Source organism: Mustelus asterias, chromosome 8 (genome assembly GCF_964213995.1).
Source record: "Mustelus asterias chromosome 8, sMusAst1.hap1.1, whole genome shotgun sequence".
Taxonomy (NCBI): Eukaryota; Metazoa; Chordata; class Chondrichthyes; order Carcharhiniformes; family Triakidae; genus Mustelus; species Mustelus asterias.
The window spans coordinates 75280768-75305857 of NC_135808.1; the positions used below are offsets into that span (position 1 = coordinate 75280768).

General features: G+C 41.3%; 1 protein-coding gene across 1 annotated transcript in view; it reads right to left on the reverse strand.

Annotated features, from left to right (window-relative positions):
- Nucleotides 1-990: 990 nt before the first annotated feature.
- The window catches only part of dph5 (diphthamide biosynthesis 5), a 58458-nt gene continuing 34358 nt past the window's right edge, over nucleotides 991-25090 (reverse strand). The window contains exons 5-7 of the mRNA XM_078219350.1: nucleotides 15255-15294; nucleotides 10627-10730; nucleotides 991-2468 (exon numbers count right to left, since the gene is read on the reverse strand). Coding sequence (XP_078075476.1) covers nucleotides 2233-2468; nucleotides 10627-10730; nucleotides 15255-15294 — 380 coding nt within the window. The 3' untranslated portion in view covers nucleotides 991-2232. The remainder of the gene's footprint in view (nucleotides 2469-10626; nucleotides 10731-15254; nucleotides 15295-25090) is intronic.

Below are 25090 nucleotides of genomic sequence, written 5' to 3' on the forward strand. Positions count from 1 at the left end.
GTGAGTTGTGATTGATGTCACATTAGCCTTTCTGGGAGTGTGTGTGAAATAAACAATCCTTCTTGTTTCAACTGCTGCTGGTGACTTTTAAATTGACTGCACACTAACAGGGATGGGATTGGCAAGGGGGTTTGGAATCACACACATTAGCCTTTTCAAAACTAAACTACACTGATTATGGATAGAAGGGAAGGGGAATGGGGGGGGGGGGGGCGGCTGCAGTGGTTACGTTTATCTCGTTCCCCTGTTGAAAACAAACTCCAAGCAGATTCAGTTTCCCATGCTGGCTCACTCCTCCAATTAAACTGCATGCTGTTTCCCTCTTCCCTGGACCTGCATCATCAATTCTTCCTATCTGGATTGGAGGAGTCATAATATATGGAACCCAGCTGACCTTTATTGAATATATAGTCTGGGCTTCTGCTGGCATTTCAGGAGTGAATTCACTGGCTGCCTGCATTTATTTTGAACCCTGCAGCGGTGTAACCTGTGTGCACAGTAAGCTATTTTTAGTGTAGCTTCACACCGATACTGTTTTTCTCTTTAGGGAATAGTGGGATACTGGTGGAAGGATTCCCGAGCTGATTATCAGCTCATTATGAATGCTCCTTCCATGGCCAACATGTCCTGGCATTGGACTTGAACCCAGAGCTTCTGTTCCAGTGGTAGGGACACCACCATTGTGCCACAAGACCTTCCACGGTGAGCTCTCAAATGTCAGTATAAACATTGTAGTTTTATATTCAATTGTCCAGGAGTCTATATGCTTTCTAAACGTTTGCCACCTAATCTTGATGCTGGCCACTCTTAAGTTCCTATTAATTTGTCTCTATTTTTGGATGGCTCATTATTTTAACTAATAAGCAATACTTTACATTTCACCTGTCATCTATGTGCCCAATTATATAACATATAAAAGAAACTTTAGATCATTAATCTCACCCCTTTCTACAGCTCTTCTGCAAATTTAAGAAACTTATAATTCACATTGGATCCAGACTTTTTACTAGAAGGTCCAAACAGTGATTACAGAAATATCCCATTCAGCAGTTCACAGAGCAGTTTCAAACTTTGCAGATGATACAAAACTTGGAAATATCGTGAGCCATGAGGAGAGTGCAAAACTTCAAAAGGTCATATAGACAGGTTGGTAGAATAGATGACAAGTGGCAGGTGAAATTTAATGCAGAGAAGTGTGAAGTGATCCATTTAGGTAGGTAGAACCCTGAAAGAAAACAGAAAATAAAGGGTACAATAGGGAATGCAAAAGGAACCGGGGTGTAAACGTGCATCATTGGTAGTGACAGGAGAGATTGAGAGCAACTAATTATGCTGACAGCATCTTAGACTTTATCAATGGCAGCATAAGAGTGTAAAAACAAGGAAGTTATGTCAAACCTGTATAAAGCACTGGTTTGACCTCAACCGAAGTATCATATCCAGTTCTGGGCACCACATTTTAGGAAAAATGTGAAGGTATTAGAGAGAGTGTAAAAAATATTCAAAAACTAGTTCCAGGAATGAAGAACTTTAGTTGTGCAGAAAGATTGAAAAAGTTTGACCTATTCTCCTTGGATAAAGTTGAGAGGAGATTTTGGAGAGATGCTCAAAATCATGAGGGATCTGGACAGAGCAGATAGAGAGAAACTGTTCCCACTGGTAGAAAGATTGAGAACCAGAGATTTAAGGTAATGAGCAAAAGAAGCAATGGTGATGTGAAAACTTTTTTCATGCAGCAAGTGGTTAGATCTGGACATACCAGCTGAGAATGTGGTGGTGGCAGGGTCAATTGAGGCTTTCAAAGGGGAACTGGATCATTATTTGAAAGGGAAAAAAATTGCAGAGCTACAAGGAAAAGGCAGGGGAGTGGCACAAGGTGGATTGCTACTTCAGTGAGCCAGCACTGACACAACAGATTGAATGGCTTCCTTCAGTGCTGTAACTGTGCTTTGATTCTATATTAATGGACATTGATTAACCTTTTTTAGTTTAAACACCAAAGCCATTATAACTCCTTATAATCCTCAAAATTAATGTATTCAGGGATTCAAGAAAGCAAAATAATCTGCAGATGCTTGAAATATCCAGCAGGTCAGTCAACATCTGTGGAGACAACAGGCCAGTTGATCCTTCAGCAGAATTGCCCTTTATCAGACACTCCAGTTTTTCCCTCACTTTCAAGGAAGCACGGAACTTGGAAAATGAGGACTTAAAATTGCACTTTATTTTTTGTTATGAATAATATGTCGATCCATCAAGTGTTTTCAGTTGATTAAAACTTGAATTGTCCACAGCAAACATTTTAAGCATTTCTATTTCCATAGGGTGCATGTGGCCTGTGATGATCAGGGAATGCAAAGGGCCACCTAGATCCTCCTTCACCATTTGTTGTAAGGTTGCAACTGCAATTTTCTGATCATTGGCACCCACTCTGGCTAGTCCGACACACAGGGTCTCTTCGGTCAGTGCTATATAACAAAAAGACAAAACAGCTTCACACATTTGGACATGTCAAAGGCATTAACTATATTCACCAGTGAACAAGGCTGAATTTCAGGCTAATGATTTTAACCCAACCTGCTCAATGTGAATAGGATGATCATGTAGTTAAAATAGTTTCAGCGTACCTAATGCCCGTTCCTGCTCAATGCTGATTTAACTGTTGAGTTTTTCTTCTAAGTGATAGAAGCACTGGCCAGAAGCAAATAGACAAGTCACTAATAAAAGGAATTAAGAGTCTTTCAATGTAATTCGGACTGTAACAGTTTTAAAAATTGGTAGAATTGGACTGTCCTGCCCAACAGTCAATCTGCTGAGTAAGACCCCAAATGGATTAATTTTAGAGGCTGGCTGGAGAAGTATTTAAACATGAAGTCGAGTGCAGGCACTAGGTTCAGAGGACACTCTGCACTTCTCGTATTTACAAAGGATCTTTGAGCTTGGAGATTTATTTTTTCTGTTTATGTTTACTGACCTGAAAAAACACTCAGTCATTCTGGTTTCATTGACTCACTACACAAATGAATAGTTGGAGGAACAGTAGCAGCGTCAGCAACCTCAACCCAGGAAAACCAGCAGGCAGCCTGCTAGAAGATAGCCGACAAGGGGGTAGAAGACCTTAGCAGGTCCACAGGGTTAATAAATTAAGTGTCACTTTACTGAGTACCCTGGGGGACAGTGCATGATGGAGATGCATAGTTGCTGATTTCTGACATAAGATTAGCTGCCTGTGAGGCTAGGTTGTCATGCTTTGCCAATGAATGTCAAAGCCACCATCATCCTTAACTTTTTTATCTTTGGCCTCTGCCAGGGTGCTACAGGGGACAAATTCCTCATCTCCCTGTCTCAGAGTTTTGTCAATGGGAAGGACTTTCATTAATCTTCAGCTAGTGTGTGATCTCCGCAGAAGAAACAGGTAAGTCAGTGCCACTTTCACAGGAAGCTGGGTCAACACTTCCATCCCATGACATTCAACCATCCCCACTACCCAACCTTTCCAGAATGTAAGATGTTGGCTGCTTGGGCACAAGGTATCCCTCCACAACCCCAAATAACTCAGGTATGACCATCAGAGCAGAATCCAATTCCACCAGATTTTCTAGGTAATAATTCAAATACCTTAGCAATACTAAGTGAAAACTCATATATATTGATCACTTGGGTAAAGTAATGAAGAATTTGTGCCTGTGGACCCAGATTTCAAGCTCACAAATATCTTTACAGAATTAACTTGGAATTTTTGAAGTATCTACATGTAGTGCAGAAACTGCTTATTGATTTTTATGCCAGTCACAATAGCAGTGGCTGTAGGTTAAAAGGCTGTGCAGCACTTTGGGATATCTTGTGATGATTTATAAATGCAAGTTCTTTCTTTTGAATCGGGGTGAGGTTTGTTGGTTTCGGGATATTGAGCACTTTTCCACCTTTTGTTTCTTACTATCAGCATTAAACATTCCTACATCAGGTAAAGCACAGGGCAAATGCGTAACAAAAATCCCTCTTCAATGCCCCAAACATGCCTTCATTTATCTGATGAGCACTTCCCAAACTGTGTAGGACTTACCGCATTGAGTTGGGGGCAGTTTTAGAAACTGACTATCTAAACTAATTCACATAAAATCCTTAACTACAAGCTATGTTAATTTCATTGGTCCTGGGATCTGAAGGAACAACATCGAGGGGTACCAGTAAATTCTAAAACTTGACGTGAAATTTTTCATTTGTCCATCTGAACTATGGGAAAACAAACAACAGTAAAAATACAGCCTTCCACACCTTAGTTATATTTGAAGACTATTAGCAGGTGTATAATATCAGGGTGAGGTACTGGTGGCGACAAGTCTACATGCTGGTAATGATAATACCTACTTGGGTCAGTATGTCAGGCAAGTTCTTTGGCCCTTAAGCCTGTTGAGAATATGAGGAAAATGACCCTCATGTTTGCTAAAAACCTAATGAAATGATTTTCAAATTGTGATGACAAACATTTGACCAAAGAATTGCTGATTCCCACAAGGATAATTCTCAGTGTCTCAGTTTTTAAAGAAATTCAGGTGGATGGTAGGCACAGTCTGGTCACAGTTCAGCAAAAAAGCTAGTTGCTGAAGGAATGCATGGACATTTATAAATAAGCAAACAGGATGAGGATCTATCTTAGCAAGTCTGCTTCCTAAAAGAAAGCAGCAGCCTTGAGGAAATGGTTTTCTTCAGGGTGGGAGGAGTAAAACATGTTCTGGAATGCCTGTGAAACAGTTACAATCTCTCCTTTCTCATCCTCTCCTGTGTTTTATGTGCTGGGAGAGAAGTTAATCTCCTTTACTGAAACAGGGCGAACTCTAGAATGAAAGTAATGATCTTGGGGTCGATTCTCCCGGCCCGCTGCACTGCTCCAGCAGGGATTTCTGGCACCGTCAGCTCTGTGCCAGAAATCAGCGTGGAGCTGCATAAATTATGCAAATGAAGCGTTGCATTTCATTAGTGGGACTGGGACTGAAGTCTCCAGGCCCACTAGAATCTACCCCCCCTCCTCCCCCCAGGAGTATTTCACTCCAGCGGGGTTTACAATAGCGTCCCACTTGCTGTCCAGACCTCCCAGGAGGTCGAGGATAAGGGGGGGTGCCCCCTGGATATTGCCAGCTTGGCAGTGTCAGTCTGGCCCTCTGGCACAGCCCAAGGGGCAAAGTGGCAATGCCCAGGGGGCACCTTGGCACTGCCCATTGGGCAATGCCAAGGGGGCAGGGCCTAATGGGCAACATGGCCCCTGGAGCAATCAGTGGGGGCGGGGGATCCCACTACCACTCTGCGCTTGGCACTGACAGAAGGTGGGAGGCCAGTGATTGGGGATGGCCATCGGGGTTGGGACTATGGGGCGGTGGATCGAGACTGCCAGGAGAGGATCGAGACTGCGAGGAGAAGGGAAAATCGAGGCTGGCCCGGACATGTCCGGGGCCAACGATCAGTCCGTGGAGGGATCGATGGGGCAGCGCTGCGGGGTCGTGGGGCTGGACAGAGATCAGGAAGCCAGCAGGGCGGGGCTACTGCGCATGCACTGATCTTCGCTCTGACAGGTCGGCGAATGCGCAGTGGCCTGCTAAGCACTATGCTGCTGGCCTCTCCAGCGGGAATAGCTCTGTCCCCAGATTTTTTATGGGATTCACCCTAGAGTGCGGGAGATTGGTTTTGAAAATCCCGCTGAAAAAACAAATTCAACACTTAAAATTTTTTGGGGAGAATTTACATAGTGTCTTTCTTGATTTCAATTTACAAAGTATTTTTGTAGTGTCATCATGTTGGAAAATGCAGCAGATAATCTGCACACAGCAGGTCCAAGTCCCACAAATAGCAATATATTACATGATCAGATAATTTGTTTCAGTGATGTTAGGATAAATATTGACCAAAATTACAGAGCTGCAAAAACTCAAGCAGTAATTGTGCAGGTCTTTAATTATCCAAAAAAAGGCTGGAATAGTAATAGTGAGAAGGGAAATGTTTCTCAAGTGTGGTTAGGAGAATTTCTTTGATCAGTTTGTTTCCAGCTCAATGAGGAAGGAGGAATTGCTCGATTTGATTCAGGGAAACGAAAGTGTCAAGTAGATCAAGTATCCGTAGGAAGGGCGTTTAGGGAACAATAGTCAAAGTATCTTGAGGCTTAGGATAGCAATGGAAAAGCTCAATGAGGAATCCAGAGTAAAAGTGTCAGGGTCAATATCAGTGGGATGAAAATGGATGTCCCAAGTAAACTGGAATCAAAAATTGACAGACAAAAGTGTCAGAGCAGAAGCCTGCCTCCAGCTCTGCTGAAACCATAGGGGTAGGAGTAATACGAAGTGTAACAAGAAGACTTCTTAGTTGCACAAGGGCATTCACTTGAGTGTTTATAAGAATGTCAATGTCGTTATGTATTGGGAATTGTGTTGTTGGGGGATGGGAGTGGCAGAGGGTTTAGCATTGGACTGCCATACGGCTTCACACATCCAGATTATTTGAAATGTGCCTGTAGGAATCTACCAGGGGCCTCTCTCCAGCCAGGTGATTGGCTGCAGGCACCTTGGCCACATCAAACTTCTACTCTTCTTCTTGCTTCTCCTTCTTGAGGATGTCGAGCAGAGAGCCCCATCTACTTCTGCAACTCCATTCCTCTCTGCAGTGTCATGAAGTGCAAGGCAGAGTAGATCATTACTATTCTTGACACCCTTGCAGGTGCATATTTTCTTTCCCTTCCTATTTTTTCTGAACACCTTGTATCCCTGAATATTGAGTGCCCAGTCATGCCTTTTTTTGAGCCAGGTCTCTATTATCTATTCTCATGTGTCTATCTGCACGGGCTGCTCACCAACCTTATTTTCCACCCTTCTTGTATTTACAGTTGTTTACAATTATCGTGAGAAGGCAGCCCTTGTCACAGAATGGAAGAACCATGGCAAATGTGCGTGATAACCTTCCAATGATTATGGGTGGTCACAAGCTGAACACTGAAGGAATGAAATCCCTTCTGATTGATAAATACTCAAAGCCAATCCGAGGGTGCCTTGATTGCTACATGTACAGTTTATGACTCCTTGTATCTGCAGAAATCCACCTACTACAACACAAATCTGTCTCATTAGCCTCAGCAGTGTCAAGTTGACTTAAATGGAGGTCTTGGTAAACTTGGCATTGATTACACAAGCCTTTGCAATAGGCAGGGCATCTCCATAATTTAATTGTTTCAAAGCTTTTTGGCTTGTCAGTTTCATTGATCAATAACTATGCTCTTGTCCTTATAATGAGTTCCACACAAGCTCTGGGAACCCCTGCATGATTGTTCAAAGCCAGAATTCTGGGTTAACAACCCAATTAACTGGTTAATTTAAATAACTGTCCCGACATCTCCATTGTGGTTTCCTCCATCTTGGAACACGCACCAATGAAACCCAGAAGCAGTTGGGCTCAGGTCATGTTTCTAACATGTCAGCATTTTTTGGAAATTTTACCCCCATCTTCCTTGGCAGTTAAAATTCTGCTCTGTATCTCAGAAATGGTGTATGAACCCATGACTATCTGATGCTGTGGTGCCTTGATCTCTGATCAGGGGTAGAAGTGCTGAGCCAAGGTTGTCACACCAGAAATCTAGTCAAGTTTTTATTTCGCTTTTTTTATAATCAACATCTTTTATGGAGGAGATGTTCTTGCTAAATGGATTACCAGAAAAACAGGAAAGTTTTTTTTAAAAAAAAGTATTTCAATGCAAGATTAGTTGATTTAATTTGAGATCAGCATCACACCAGGAGTTCAAAGTTGTAATCTTCCATCACAGATAAATCATTAATAAATAATAATAATGATTACCACAGACTGTTATTCAGTTACCAACCTTGGAGGTACAAATTTTCATGAGGACAAAGTTGGTAAAAACACAAAATATATACAAAGTTCAGAGTAACTAGGTGGAATTACAAACCCAGTGTATTACTTTGACCTTAAATAGACAAGGCACTAGATTCTGAGCTTGGGTGCACTGCGGAAGGGAGGAACCAGGAGATTTAACAGGTTTTCTGTGAATTGCAATTACAGATACAATGTTTGCTCTAGCAGAGGATATCTGTTGAGTTTGCCTGTTTGCATATGAGCCCTCGTGTAATTTAGTGAAGGCAACAAAGTGTATTTAGAGCATTTAACATTTTCTTAATGAGATGTAAGGATATTTAGCTGGAAAATCTGCTGTGTGGTTATGGTTGAATCGTTAATGTAAATTGTGCAATATTTACTTCAGTCTTTGTTTGAAGAGACACAAGATTGAGTAGATATATTGGACACATAAAACAGACTTCTACATACAGACATGTGGAATTTTTAAATGCATGGTAGAGACAAGCATTGTGCCCTCCATAATGATTTTATTTGAAGGCACAGCTGATTCATTTAAATCTGAGAGCCCTTCAATTTTTTTTTGAGTGGTCAAGCACACGTGGTTACTTTCAGGTTGCTATGCTTGGCATTTTAACATGGAATTTTCAATTTAAATGCATACATCAGAAACTTTGTTTATTATCCAATTAAGCAGGCTGAGCGAAGAATTAATTTTCATTAAAACACATGCAATCTATCTCCCAAATTGCTTTTGGATTCATTAATCTGCGGAACTGGTTCATAAAGTCTGATAGGGTATAGCAGCCTAGTAGTTATAATATGGGATTAGCAATCTATAGGTTGGAGTTGAAATCCCACTGTGGGAAATATAATAATTAAAATTTGATGGTTTATGGGCTAGAACGAGATGATTTAATAACAAAAGATGCTGGACTGTTGTAAAGATTCAACAGGTTCCTATCACGCAGAGAACCTGACACCCTTACTTTTGGCTGACCAGTGACTCCAGGTCCAACACTTCATGCCCTCAAGGCAAGAGAGGATGGGCATTATTTATGGCCACACACAATTGCAGATAATTTAAAAAAGATATCAAAACATATTATTTCATCCTCGCTTTTATTTTTTTTGTATTCATGATCATAGAAAGTAATACATCAATATTAATGCGAAAAAATTCTTTCTTACTTTAGGGGTGGTGGGGAGTTGGAAAAGGAGGAGAGGAAAAAGATTCAGGTGGCAAGATATCAATGGTACTCTAATGTATCTCCTTGCAGAATTCTAGAACTTGTAGAGGTCTGGGTACCTTCTTTGCTGGACATGCAAGGTTACTTACCTAATTCCTTGCTGGGGTGCATTGTAATCTAACTATGAGATTCAACATTAGGCTTTTATGTTCTTTCAGTGGTGAAATCAGTTCATGCAGAACCGGGGCCATCAAACATCAAGTTTAGGATTGTATGAACTTTATGAGTCAGTACACACAACATTCTTAGTCATCAGGAATGCTTACATGGGAATATATTTTACCATTATATGGAATCAGACAGGGTCGAAATATTTTTCTGTCATCTAGAGTTTGTGCCACATTTCCAGCCTTTCCTTTCTCTCTCCTACCCAATCCCATGCCCACCTGTTTTGCCAATCTCAATTGTTCAATTCCGCTTCAATGCGCCTACCACCTGATCTCACCAACAACGTTTTGTATGGCTATGATCACAATATGTTATTCTTCTTTGCCTCCCTTTGACACACTTAACCTTACCAATCTCCACTAACATCTTTCGTCGGTGGGATTTCCATTTCATGATTTTATTCCTAACTGTCTCAGCAATGACAGAGAATCTATTACAATTATGATGTCTCCTGTTCTGAGTCACCTCTGCTGAACCCAATGTTCGGTCCTAGTTCCCTCCTAGTCCATAATGATATATTGCCCTGAGCAACATTATTCAGAAGCATAGGATCAGTTTTACTATTCTAGTACCACTACCAATTCAGCCAGCTCACTTGCATACTTTGGAATTCCCTCCTTAATTTTTTTTGTCTTACAACATGTCTCTCACCTTCAAAATCTGCTTTAAAACCTACTTTGATCGCACTTTGGTCATTTCCCTGGGTTCCCTTCTATTTTCGCAAACTGTGAGGAGTCTTGGGCCATTTTGTCACATTACAGGTGCTATATAAATGCAAACCGTTGTTATTTCTTAACAGAATAAGGGCAGAAAGAGGTAGACAGATGATACGAAAATAGAGTTATGTTGCCAGACATCTTGGGAGTAATGGTTCTATGGAAGATCGTGATGATGCTTTAAGTTCCTTTCGTTCCTCTATTTGGATCTCAATTCTGTATGCATATTTTGAAAACTACTATCGCATTCAAAAGGTGGATTTGCCCAAATATATCAAGACCCGAGTAAAACAAGATAAATTCTGAAACTAAATTCTAAACACAGTTCCAGTGTGACATTCAAGATCTAAAATAAGCCAAATCAGATGGACAGATTTTCACACCTCAAGCTTGCCACAGGATGTAGGGAACATTGTAATCTCACAGGTTAATTATACATAATGCAACAAGATCATAATACAAACTGTAGCTATTGCTTTCTAGGGTCTGTGGAGGGTGTCTAAGGGAAACTAATGCACAACTTTTAAAAAAAATTCTTCTTTGACCATCTTTCAGCTGCAGAAAGCAAGTACTTTTTGAATTCTGCTGACAAAGGTGGGCTCCTATACAATCTCATTGAAAAACCCAGAAACAGTTACACTCACCTAGCTCCTCTCCTTTATCTCTTCGGTTTTCAACAATCTCCAGCAGCTGCTCTGCAGCCTCATTTACTGACATGAACTTGGGAGGCTCAAAGATCTTCTTGCCCCTGAAAATAAATCGTCACCATTAAAAATCTTTTCCTCTCTTTTCCATAATTAATACTATATCTTCCTTCATCTTCCTCATTAAAATGTTATGAAAAATGATCACAACAGGACTTCAAAAGTTTCTTTTGCTTACTTTGAAGTCAAAGACAAATATCTTGGTTGGTTTAAGATTTTGCTTTTCGATAGTAGATTTGTTCGAAGAATCAGATTTTTCCCCAAAAGTTGAAGACTCACTTTCGTTTAAAAAGGCCTATACAGAATATTACAAGATCTGGGGCGGCACGGGGGCACAGTGGTTAGCACTGCTGCCTCACAGCGCCAGGAACCTGGATTCGATTCCCGGCTTGGGTCACTGTCTGTGTGGAATTTGCACATTCTCCCCGTGGATTTCCTCCAGGTGCTCTGGTTTCCTCCCACAGTCCAAAGATGTGCGGATTAGGTTGATTGGCCATGCTAAATTGCCCCTTAGTGTCAGGGGGACTAGCTAGGGTAAATGCATGGGGTTGTGGGGCTAGGGCATGGGTGGGATTGTGCAGACTTGATGTGCCAAATGGCCTCCTTCTGCGCTGTAGGATTCTATGATTCTGTCCTTAGGTTTGAGACATATATAAATTAATCTAGTTACGCAATTGGTGTAACAAAGGGAAAGGGATACCACTTTGGTAAGGAAGAGGAAACATGAACTTTACAGTTCAATGAAAATTGAAAAATTGAATCAACTCTTCAGACAAATAATCATATTAAGATGCAAATGTCAAATAATGAACACTATGCAAAGGATTTCTGGCCTTGTGTCATCATTTGCTTCTGAGTCTCAAGCAGTAAAGCTGTAATTTTAGATATCAAAGTTTCCCCAAGCAAAGACAGTATATCACCCGGGATAATATATGGGATACTGAGCCATGTAACCTGGGAAGGACCTAATCATCTGTGTTGAGTTAAGCAATCCCAGCTAGGGCGACAGTAGACCTAGAGCAGTGGTTCCCAACCTTTTAAATGTCACGGCAGATCTCTATACTATAAAAACATTTTGAAGCATGCCTCCCGCTTTCCCTGAACTTCCCTCTAGCAAAATCTGTTTTTGGGATGACTTTCAGCCTGCGTTCATCGTCAGGGAGAACTGCAACGTAGGTAGAAAATCCAGGCAGAATTGGGAAATGCATGTTTCCATGTTTTACTGTGCATGTGTGGATGCCACAAATCTGATTTCCAGTATAATAATGCTGAGCACTGATAGCTCCAATTCCAGCTATCACAAAACCCCGGCGCCATTGACTTGGAAAAACATAAATAATACAATATAAATGTAAACTGTATAAATGGAACCTTGATTTCCTTAAAAACCACAGTTCACAGATTATGTATCCAGTTCATGTAAGATTTAATATTTTGAAACGGTCATTAACATGAATGTTGACTGTTTCTCTCCACAGATGCTGCCTGATTGTTTGGGTTTTTCCAGCATTTGTTCTTCTATCAGATGTTCAGCATCTGTAGTATTTTCCTTTTGCATTAATATTTTGAGTATTATTACCTCAGGTAGAAAATTGAAATGAGAAAAAAGCGGTAATATAATTTAAAAAGGAAGAGGAGATAGCGAAGGACAGGACAGAAATCTCAGCATAATGCTATTCTCATATCTAGGCATTAGCTAAACATGCGCATGGGCCTGACCAACGTAAAGGATCTAGAATACACATGTGCAACTTTTTCCCAGCCAGCACATGCACAGGAGGCCTGAGGTTCGTTGGATCTTGGGCGATGCCGACCACTGAACTGAAGTCGAAGATTAATTTTAGTTTAATTGCATTAATTTTTAATCATTTTGAAACTTTCTTCAAGGCACACTTGGGGGTCTTCATGACACATCAGTGTGCTGTGGCACACTAATTGGGAATCACTGATCTAGACAGCCTGGTTAGAATACTAGGGGATAATGGAACAAGTGGGGAGGCGATGGGATGGTTGTATTGTTACTGGATTAGTAATCCAGAGACCCAGGGTAATGCTCTCAGGACTCAGGTTTGAATCTCACCACCGCAGATGGTGAAATTTGAATTCAATTAAAAAGTCTGGAATTAAAAGTCTAATGATGACCTTGAAGCCATTGTTGACTGTTGTAAAAACTCATCTAGTTCACCACGACGCCCACATCCCATGAACGAATAAACAATTTTAAACTTTATAAGTTTACTTTATTAGTGTAACAAGTAGGCTTACATTAACTCTGCAATGAAGTTACTGTGAAAATCCCCTAGACAAAGTACAAATGGAAGCAAAATATTGAGTTGAGTTGTGACTCCCTTACCACCACTGTCCATAAAAAACTGGCCACTAGGGTAAGGCACGAGAGAGCCATGCAAGCTCATGGAACAATAAAAACCATAATGAATTACTCCCTTCAGAACAGGAGAAAGAGGAAGACTTACAGCAAAGTGGAGAAAAATAAAATATAGTATTGAAACAATTGAAGTATGTATCAACTGGTCTAATTTGGTAATTAAAGCTAAAGTAAAATATTGCTAATATAAAACAATAGCTTCATTATTAAGCATTTTAAAATCAATTGCTGTCCAGTAAAGAGTTTATCATTTTGTGATAGATCGAAGTCATAATTTGTAATGAACACTTAAACTATGCATCATTCTTAGCTGACTAGCTCCAAATCAGAATGCAATTCATCCAAAATAAACACAATTGAAATATACATTTCAACTGCTGGATGGTTTCCAGTCTGTCTGGGATTTTTTTTAAGAACTTGAGAACATACAGTTGATTTTAACTTTAGCATGAATCTGCTGAGCATTACATGTCTAAACTAACTTAAGATCACACCAGTTTCTGACAAGAAAAACTATCAAGTTTAACAAAATACTTTGTTTCATTCGTGTTAGCTTCTAATAACCAACTGTAATAGAAACCAAAAGAGAAAATGCTGGAAAATCTCAGCAGGTCTGGCAGCATCTGTAAGGAGAGAAAAGAGCTGACATTTTGAGTCCAGATGACCCTTTGTCAAAGCTGGGTTTTTTTCTACTGTAGGTGGGAAACCATGATTGAGGAAGAAGGAGCACATATTAGAAGCACCACTTTGGAAAGTGGCATCAGTGGAACAAATGTGACAGAGGTGAAGGAGCGGAGAGAAAGGGATGGAGTCCTTACAAGATGTAGGGTGCAAAGAGCTGTAGGCCAGATAGCTGTGGGAGTCAGTGGGCTTGTAATGGATATTGGTAGATAGGCTATTGCTGGAAATGGAGACAGAAAGGTCTAGGAAGCGAAAGGAAGTGTCTGAGATGGACTAGGTGAAGGTGATGGAGGGATGGAAACTGGAAGTGAGGTTGATAAATTTTTCCAGGTCCGGACGAGACCACGAAGCGGCACCAAAATAGTAATCGACGTACTGGTAAAGAAGTTGTGGGAGGGGACCCGGGTAGGCCTGGAACAAGGAACGTTCCACATACCCCATAAAGACAAGCAAAGCTAGGACCCATGCGGATACCCATTACTACACCATTGATTTGGAGAAAGTGGGATGAGTTAAAGGAGTTGTTGAGAGATAGAACAAGTTCAGCCAGGTGGAGGAGAGTGGTGGTGGATGGGAATTGTTCAGGCCTCTCTACTAGAAAGAAGCGAAGAGCTCTCAGGTCATCCTGGTGTGGAATGGAGGTGTAGAAAGATTGCACATCCATGGTGAATAGGCAGTGGTTAGGACCTGCGAACTGGAAGCTGTCACTATGATGCAGGGCATCAGAGGAATCGCGCATGTAGGTGGGGAGGGGATGGAGCTTTACCAATGGAGTTTTACCAATACAGTTTTACCAACTGTAATAATCTGTATATTATACTAGGGAAGAAATAGAGGCAATTTAATGCACTGGATGAAGTGGGTTCAAAGTATAAATAATTGGAAACCTGACCTCAGCCGACCTCCATATCCAACTTTAATGGAGATGGATAGGGTACTAACCTGCAGAGGTAGGCTCCAAATTTAAATATTTTAATAAGGCCTCACACCTTATCACTGTTATAAACTTAATACTGGTTATTGTTCCTGGACCTTGTGAAATCTGGCAGCTGTAAGGACGTGAGAATGGTTAAGTAGAACATGTCACTGCATTATCAGCACAATTTGTAGACATGAAGGAACAAGAGTTTACCTACAATGGCCCACAATCTGACCCCTTCTAATGTCCACGCTTCTCCCAATAGCTAACACCTTTCTGCGGCCTGGAACCACAGGCCTACCTGCCTGACAGTCAGCTAATCTATCAATCTGCCTGGTTATGATCAGGAAAACAATACAAAAAATTTAAACTGGGTCCTGCAGCTCAATTCAACAGTGGCGCCAGGAAACCCGTACTTCTGAGTTACCGAGCTGCGGAATCTCCCTTCGTACTCCCTTCCTGGCGAATGTGTGCCAAAATGGTGATTCACACATCAAGATGCAGATTGGATAAATGTTGAATCTCCAGAGGGTTTATCAGAATATCATAATCATTTGTTTCTTAAATAAAAGAGTAACTTGCCTCATTAGATTTTCCAGAGACTGTTCCTTTACTTTGATGTCTGCATAGAAGATATAAAAGGAAAGATTATTCAGTAAAAAAAACCTACACTTTAGTTTCAGTCTGCTCTCCAATATATGGGAAAGCATCAAGATACTCTGTGAATTTCAACAGCTGTTAAAACATAGCAGGAGTCTAATGCACGTATTGAGAATTTCCTTTTCATCGTTCACGTCAAATGACTAAACACCAGATTGTAAGGAGGCTTATTTGTCTATCACTGATGGAAAGAGAAACCCTGTGACCACCCCGCACTTAAACACTCAAAGAGCAGGTGATATCAGATACTAAAACACTTACACATTGCAAAAAAATAGAACTTTAGTTCACAGTAGTAAATACTGTTATTATGCAAAATAGATCTTTATTTACTTGCTAAGCAAACTGTTACTTAACAGAAAATACAACTAAAATCTGCCACTGTTTAACTTGTGGTTGAGGCAATAACAGCAATAAAGGGCAAATGCATTGGGTCTTTCAAATAAAGCCACATATTAAATAAATAGACCAAGATTTCTCCTTTGGGGTGCAAATTATGCTCAAAACGCAATCAGATTTCAGAACTTTTTTGCTCAAGTTTTCACTTAAATTAATTTGCATATCACTGAAAATAAAATCTTCCATGAACCAACGCAATTGTGCAATGTTTCAGAGTATCATTTTTTTTAAAAATTACATTATGCTGAATTGCTTGATGTCTTTAAGAGTGGCAACTTGGTGTAGTCTTATTAAATAGCTGAAAATGGATTTTTTATAAAAAATAATTTTAAATCAGAATCCAACTGAGAGTAACTCAATTTTAAATAACTGAAAATGATTTTGACAAAATTACACAAAACTATTTACCAGTTGCATTGGAGTACAGTTACTGGTTTCTTGGAACATTTAAAAAAATCTAAGCTTTGAAAATGTGCTGAATAGTATCCTTGATCCTGGAGAAAACAGCTCAAATTTCAGAGTTCAGAGTTGGTGTAATTAGTGGATACTCACAGTGATGATTAACTGCATCTGTGGATGTGGCCAGTTGCTAGTGTGAAACTTCTCCAAAAGATCGTGTAGAAATTAAATTTGTGCTAGGTGTAACTTGTATTTGGAATTCCTCCATCTTTTGTGCTGGTTTGGTCAATTTTAGGCAAATTATGCTGCAAAAAGCTGATGGACACTCCTGTTCAAGATGCTTTCTGGCCTTTAGAACTCTTGAGTTTTGATGTGTAAAGTGAAGGAGATACAAACACCTAAATAATGTCAATCAAATGGATTAGAGATAATTTAAAGTGGGAATGCTTGCAGAGTAGTAATGATACTGGACAGGTAATCCAGAGGGACAGAATGCATGGGAGCTATATTTGCCGATGATATCAAGATAGCGGGAACGTAAATTGTCAAGAGGGTACAGAGAGTCTGCAAAGGGATATAGATAGGCTAAGTGATTGGGCAAAAATCTCGCCGTCACTTTGTAAGGAAGAATAGAAAAGTAGTATAAAATGGAGAAACATTGCAGAAAATTGGTGGTAGAGAAGGACCTGGGTGTTTTGTTACAAGAATTAAATATAGTAGACAGGCACAGCAAGCGTTTATGAAGATAATTGGAATGTTGGAATTTATTGCAAGAGGTGTGAAATTTAAAAGCTTTGCTATAGCTGTACAGGGCTTTGGTCAGACCACATCTGGAGTACTGTGTGCACAGTTTTGGTCTCCTTATTTGACAAAATATATAATTGTTTTAGAAGCAGTTCAGAGAAGGTTCAGTCAACTCATTCCTGGGATGAAAGAAAGAAACAAGGAAAGGTTGAAGTAGTTGGGCCTATATGCATTGTAGTTTAGAAGAATGAATTGTGATCTTATTGTAATATTTAACATCTTGAGGGACTTGATCAAATAGATTCCCAGAAGATGTTTCCTCTTGAGAATAAACTAGGAAGCGTAGTTTAAGAATAAGAGGCAGAAGGTAAGGGAGTTTCTTTCTCTCAGAGGGTCATTAGTTTGTGGAATTCTCTTCCCTAGAAAGCAGTGGAGGCTGGGTCTTTAAACTTATTCAAGGCTGATGAGTCAAGGGTCATCTGGGTGGGGGTGTGGTGGTGGGGACAGGCAGGCAAGAAGGTGGAACTGAGACCACAACCAGATTGGCCATGATCTTTCTGAATAGCAAAGCAGATTCAAAGGGCCCTATTTTACTGTTTTGATTCGAAGTGCTGGGCGGACTTGAAACTGGGAGTGTTTCAGATCCGACTTTTAGACCTGTTCTCAGGCGCCCCCATATGCACGCTGCCTGCAAAAATATCAGCGATTCCAAATTGCGCTGCACAAGCCTATGGGTGGGTTAGGATTAGGATTAGGCCCAAAATCCTGCAGCTCCAATCAGTGCCTCCAACTGCGCATGCGCAAAAAAATGATAGAATGCGGTTCCCCTTTTATATCGTGCCCGGGCCAGATAATGCCTCCCCCGGCCCCCGATTTCAAGCAGAGAGCCATCATTTGCTAGGCATCTACTTCCTCGCTAACTGGAGCGCCTGAATCAGACTTTTGTGGAGCATGTCTGTTTTGCGTCGATTCTGAAAGGGCCAATGCGGTGGTAACGGGGGAAGTGCCGGTAAGGTTGGGCGTGCAGCCCATTAGTCAAGTTAAATGCATGCAAATACATTGAAATGGCCGTCGCGCCCGAAACCCAATCGTGGCCATTTTTGGGCCTTGGTAAAGGGGAACCGGCGTGGAGGTGGGCGTAGATTGCGCTACTTGCCTCACGCCTCATTTTACCAAGTTTCCGTGCCCGAAAACAGGTGCAACGTGATGGTAAAATCGGGCCCAAAGGGTCAAGTGGCCCACTCCTGCTCCTAAGTCCAATGTTGCTAAGTTTGTACCAATGATCTGGAGGCGAGTTCAAATTCTGCCATAGCAGCTAGGGCATTTAAATCTAGACTAAAAAATTATCAGTAATAGTGATCTTGTTACTACTGGATTGTCATTAAAACCCCACCTGGTTCACTAATTTCCTTTAAGGAAGGCAATCTGCCATTCTAACTGTGACTCCAAACCCAGAGCAATTTGATTTATTCATCGTGTGTTGAACAAAAGAGTAGACTTTTAACTACTCTCTGAAAAAGTGGGGCAAGCCACCGAATTGCACCAACCTGTTATAACAAAACATAATAAGAATGAAATTGGATGGAGCACCGAGTGGCAATTTAAGCCTTAAATATGTAGATGATCAAGGCACACTTAGCCCGTTAGCCTTGCGAAGTCCATCTCACTAAAAGTACTCAATGAAATCTTCTGCTAAACTTGGTAGAGTTGTCACAACAACTCCAGACTCCTCCATCACCATGCCGGAGTATGTCTTGTCCCATTGGCAGAATAGACACACCGGGGTGGTGGCACAGTGGTATACAGTTGGGAGAGAGTGGCCCTGGAAGCCCTCAACATTGCCGCAGACCCAATGAGGCCCCATGACATCAGGTCAAACATGTATAAGAAATCCTCCTGCTAATAACCAGCTACTGTGTGTTCTCAGCTGAAGAATCTATCCTGCTTCATGTTGAATGCTACTTGAAAGAAGCATCGAGGACAGCAAGGGTACAGATTGGGGACTTCAATTTTCATCTCCATAAATGGCTCATCATCACCACTGGCCAAATCCTGAAGATAATACCCATCAGACTGCACTTGTGGCAAGTAATGAGAGAACTTAGATGAGGGTAAAACTATTTGACCATGTCCTCATTGATCTAATTATTGCAGATGCTTCTATCTATTGGAAAAAGTAACTTCAATAGCCATCACCAAGAATGGCTTGATAGCACCATTTCTGACCAGGCTGGCCAAGTCCTCAAGGCATGGCTGCCAGATTAGGTTTATGGCAGAAGGGAGAGAACCGACATGAGCGAAAACCTACTTATCCTCTACCTGATGGCATTGAGTAAGAGTGAAAGTCTTTGTGAAGATAATGTCCCATCTTTGAACCGAGAATACCCTCTATTGTGTTATGTTGCACAATCAAGTTAGATTAGTTTTAAATTGGTGGCTCAAAACTGGGCATCCATGAGGCTTTGCAGGCAAGCAGCAGTAGCAGCAAAATTTTATTTCACCACAATATGTAAGCTTTTAGCCTGGAATATTCTACACTCTACCATTAACTTCAAACCAAGGAACCAACTCTGGTTTAATGAAGAATGTAGGAGAGAATGCCAGCCTGACAAAAAAAATTCAATACCAACCTGGTGAAGTTACAACATAGAACTGCGTACATGATTGATTCCAAACCCACAGCTGCTACCATCTTGAAGGACATGGGCAGCAGATACATGGGAACACCACCACTTGGAAGTTCCCGTCCAAGCCACTCATCATCCTAACTTGAAAATGCATTGCTGTTCCTTTGCTGTCACTGGGTCAAAATCCTGGCATTCCTTCCCTAATTGCATTGTGGGTCTACCTACATCATATAGACCACAACGGTTCAAGAAGGCAGCTCACCACCAGCTTCTAAAGGTCAACTAAGGGTGCTGGCCTAGCCGGCAACCCCCATATCCTGTAAATGAATTTTTAAAAACGTGGTACCAAAACTAGCGGATCAGGTCAAAGCTCTCCAGTGCCTGCCAAATCCAGTATAAATGATGATGGACAATTAAGTAACTAATGGGAAAAGGAGGCATCATGGTCATCTCCATTCTCAATGATGGTGGAAACCAGCAAGAATGCAAAAGATGAGGCTGAAGGTTTTTCCGATAGACAGAGCTAATCGAACCCACAACCATAGGATCAGATCAAAGTGCTGCAAGTCCTGCCACATCCAGTCATGGATCATGGTAGACAATTAACCGGACGAACTGGAGGAAGGTGTTCCACAAATATCCCCATACTCAAAATGAGCATGGGGCTTAGCACATCTGTGCAAAAGACAAGGCTGAAGCATTTGCAATTATCTTCAGCCAAAGGTGCTGAGTGGATGATCCAACTCAGCCTCCTCATTAGATATATTCAAGTGGGAACTGGATGTGGCCCTTGTGGCTAAAGGGAGCAAGGGGTAGGGAGAGAAAGCAGGAGTGGGATACTGAAAGTCCATGATCAACCATGATCATATTGAATGGTGGTGCAGGCTCAAATGGCTGAATGGCCTACTCCAGCGCCTATTTTCTATGTTTTCCCAGCATCATAGATGCCAGTCTTAAGCCAATTCAATTCATTCCACATGATATCAAGAAATACCTGACAGCTGAATACTGCAAAGGCAATGGACCCTTACAACACCCTGGCAATAGTACTGATGATTTGAGCTCAGACCAGCTGCAACCCTACCCAAGCTGTTTCAGTAGATCTACAACACTGGGAACTACCCAACAATGTGAAAAACAACCCAGGTATGTCCTGTACATAAAATGCAGGACAGATTAAATTTGGCCAATTACTACCCTTATCAGTCTACTCTCGATCATTAGCAAAGCGATGGAAGGTTCAGTAACAGTGCACTTACACAGCAATAACTTGTTCACCGATACTCTAGTTTTAATTCTACCAGGGCTACTCAACTCCTGACTCCATTACGTATAATCTTAGCCCAAACAAGCTAACCAGCCAAACTGAAGGAGTGTGAGGTAAGATTGACGGCTCTTGACATCATGGTAGCATTTGACTGTGTGTGGCATCAAGGATCCCAAGCAAAAAAGGAAAAGAAGGAGGAAAACTCTTCATTAGTTTGAGTCATACCTAGTACAAAAGAAGATGGTGGTCAATCATTTCAGTCCCAGGACATTGCTGCAAGATTTCCTCAGGATAGTGTCTTAGCACCAATTATATTTAGCTGCTTCATCAATGACCTTCCCTCCATTATAAGGTCAGAAGTGGAGATACTCGCTGATGATTGCATAATGTTGAGCAGCATTCATGACTCTTCAGAAACAGAAGAGTGTCCAAATGCAGCAAGACCTGGACAACATCCGAGCTGGGACTCTCAAAAGGCAAGTAACATTTGTGCCAAACATATACCAGGCAATGACTATCTCGAACAAGACAGAATCTAACCATCTCCATTGATATTCAATGGCATTACCGTTGATGAATCTCCCACTATCAACATCATAGAGGGTTACCATTGACTAGAGTGACTATGAGAACTTGTCAGAGGCTGGGAATTCTGTGGCAAGTAAACTTATTTACCAGTTCCCCAAAGTCTGTTTACCATCTTAAAGCACAAGTCAGGAGTGTGATGGAATACGCTTCACTTGCCTGGATGAGTACAGCTCCAATAACACTCAAGCTTGATACCAACCAGGGCAAATCTGCCTTTTGGATTGGCAACATTCACTCCTTCTACCAACACTCAGTGGGAACAGTGTGTACCACATACAAAACTAACTGCATTAACTCACCGATGCTCCTTCAACAACACCTTCCAAACCTGTGATCTCTACCACCTAGAGGGACAAGGGCAGCAATGTATGGGAGTGCAAATTCCCCTTCAATCAACACACCATTTCGACTTGGAACTCTATCGCCAATCCTTCATTGTTGCTGGCCAAACCCTGGAACTCCCTTCCTAACAGCACTGTGGGTGAACCTAACCACATGACTTGCAGCAGTTCAAGAGTGTGGCTCACCACAACCGTCTCAAGGGCAATTAGGGATATGCAACAAACGGTGGCCAAGCCAATGATTCCAAAATCAAAGAATAAAAGATCTTCAGTCAGAAGTGTTGTGTGGATGATCCATTCATACTCTTCCTAAGGTTCCCATCATCTCAGAAGTCAGTCTTCAGCCAATTTGATATTCTGCATGTGATATCAAGAAATACTGAGCGTACAGAATACAGCAAAGACCATGGGTTTAACCACATCCCGACTGTAGAGCTGATGATTTGTCATCCAGAACCAGCAATACCTCTGGCCAAGTTGTTCCAGTAGATCTTCAACGTTGGCATCTATCCAACAAAGGGTATATCCTGTCAACAAAAAGCAGTACAAATCTAGTGCAATTATCTCATTTGGCCTGCTCTCAACCACCAGGGAAAGAATCATCAACATTGCTATCAAGTGATACTTGCTAACTGATAACCTGGATGGGAGGTTGGAGTGGTGGTGTTCCAATGAGGCAGATCCTTTGTTCTTCTCAGTAACCGAGGTTACAGGGTTAGAATATACTGATGAAGACGATTTGATGGGTTGCTACAATGCATATTGTAAACAATATGCATTGTAGCAACCCATCAAATCGTCTACTGGATTCTAACTTCCCAAAGACTATAGACTATGGGGCGGAAGTCTCCCATGCAAAATCCCTGGATGCATAATTAATTATGCCGGGGATGGAACATATGGTGTGGTTTCCTTTTGACCTCCGCAGCTGGATTTAGTCCTGGCTGGGAGAATTCCATCCCATTTGACTCAATCGCATTCCAGGCATTGTCTTTGCAAGATTTAAAATTTATGTTCAGTGCTGAATTGAAAGATGTATTACATTTAACCCAAGGCCCCTCAGGCTTTTCTGCTCCCAGAGCATTTAGTGAAGCACGTTATTTTGAGAATAAATATTTTGGTAGATCGCCAACATACATAAAGCAAGCAAGTCTGTCATCTTCAGTGTTCTGAGAAAAATTACCAATGTCATAATGTTGAAATTATGATATTTTAACATACCAACTTTAGAATATTAAACGATTTACTTTAGATTTTATCTTCTAAAAAATCCACAATTATTGAAATTACGCCAACACTTAAACACCACCTTCATTAGAAATTGCTTGGAAAGATTTTTTTTGTTTGGAGAGAGTCTTTAATAGTCTTTTTCTTGGCAATAGAATGTTAGTGAGATGATGAAAAAGCTGTTGATAAAATTTATGACATTTTGTTACGTATTTGTAAACAGGCAATAAGAAGGTTGCCAATGAAAACAGAAAATGTTGGAAATACTCAGCAGACCTGACAGCATCTGTGGAGAAATAGAGGTTTCAGGTTACTGACTCATTGTCAGAACAAGGATTACCAAAACATTGGGTGGAATTTTACCGAGGTTCATACGATCCCACCTGAGGCCAATGGAGAACGCGGTTCTCTGAGCCACGCCCACCCCCAGAATCGGGGCGGGCGTGCCGGTAAAATTCCAGCCATTAAATCTCTTCACAGAGACTGCCAGACTGACTGAATATTTTCAGCATTTTTGGTCTTTATTTCTGATTTCCAGCACACTCAGTATTTTGCTCTTGAAGAAGCTTGCAAATGCAATTTTCCATTAGGACAATGATCCTTTATTGGAAACTTGCACTGATGGACTGGCCGCTTTGTAATTTACTGCTTTACATTTCAAATACTAGCTTGCAAAATAACCTATTGTGCAAAATACAAGGGCTATAGCACTATTCAGCAGAATTCTAAATCAGGTGAGCAGAAATACATTATGCTTTAAAGTAACCAAATGTCAAACCATTTAAATCATTCTACATAACATCCAAAGCACTTAAAATGTTGCTTCAGTGATCCTAGGAGTTTCTGGAAAATTGGACTCTTTTGTTTTCATGAAGAGATCTATTTTGTGGCTGTGCCATTCAAGTACACACCGGTACAACAATTATGCATTATTTTTTATTGAATACAAACATGTGAAATAATGGGCAGAATCTTCTGTTTCTTCTGGCAGCGAGCTTGAAGGTGGGAAGGGCATTTAATTGGGCAGGGTGGTGGCGCACATGAACCCTGCTGCTGATATGTGGTGGCGTGATCACAGAGTGGTTAATACTCTACGTTGTGGCTGCAGCAACCTCGGCTTGAATCCGACTCACGGCAAAGATTGTTTTGTGTGATAATGTGGCTGAGTGGTCTAAGGCGGTAGGTTCAGGATACAATCTCTGGGAGTTGGTTAGCTCAGGTGGCTGGACAGCTGGTTAGTGGCGCAGAGCGATGCCAACAGCATGGGTTCAATTCCTGTACTGGCTGAGGTTATTCACGAAGGCCCATTTTCTGAATCTTGCCCCTTGCCTGAGGTGTAGTGATCCTCAGGTTAAATAACCACCAGTCAGCTCTCCCCCTCAAAAGGGGAGAGCAGCCTATGGTCATCTGGGACTATGGTGACTTTACCTTACAACAAAGGTTCACTAAGTTGGTTCCACGATTGAGGGGGTTGTTCTAAGATGAGAGGCTGGGTAAATTGGGCTTATATTCCCTGGATTTTAGAAGGCTGAGAAATGATCTCATTATACCCTTCAAATTCTGAATGGGTTGATAGGTTGGACACTTAAAGAGTCTTTCTGTTGGTCAGGGAACCTAAAATGCAGAAGCACAGCATCAGGATTAGAGGACAATCATTTAGAACTGAGATGGATAATTTCTTCACTCAAAGTGTTGTGAATCTTTGGAATTCTCTACCCAGAGGGTTGTGGATGCTCCATCATTGAATACATTTAAAGTTGGGATAGGCAGATTTTTAGTCTCCGAGGGAATTAAGGAATATAGGGAGGAGATGGGAAAATGGATTGAAGCCCAAGATCAGCCATGATCATATTGAATAGCAGGCTCATGGGCCATATTGTCTATTCCTGCTCCTATTTCTTATGTTCTTATGGAATGGCCCATGGTTGTCCTTATTGTCTCGCTGCCACTTGGTGCCCTTAAGTAATCAATGACCACTAAAGGGTCTCATCATGTCACCACTGGTATTTACCGGCCACAGATAGGCCGGTTACCATGTGATGTGCATGGCACCCACAACCATGCAGTCAGCTTGCAACCTCTTGCCAGGGGGGTGGGGGTAGGGTTCCCTTCATCAAAGGCATTTAGTGCCTGACCGAGGAATTTGGCAGCAAGAAGGATGGGCTT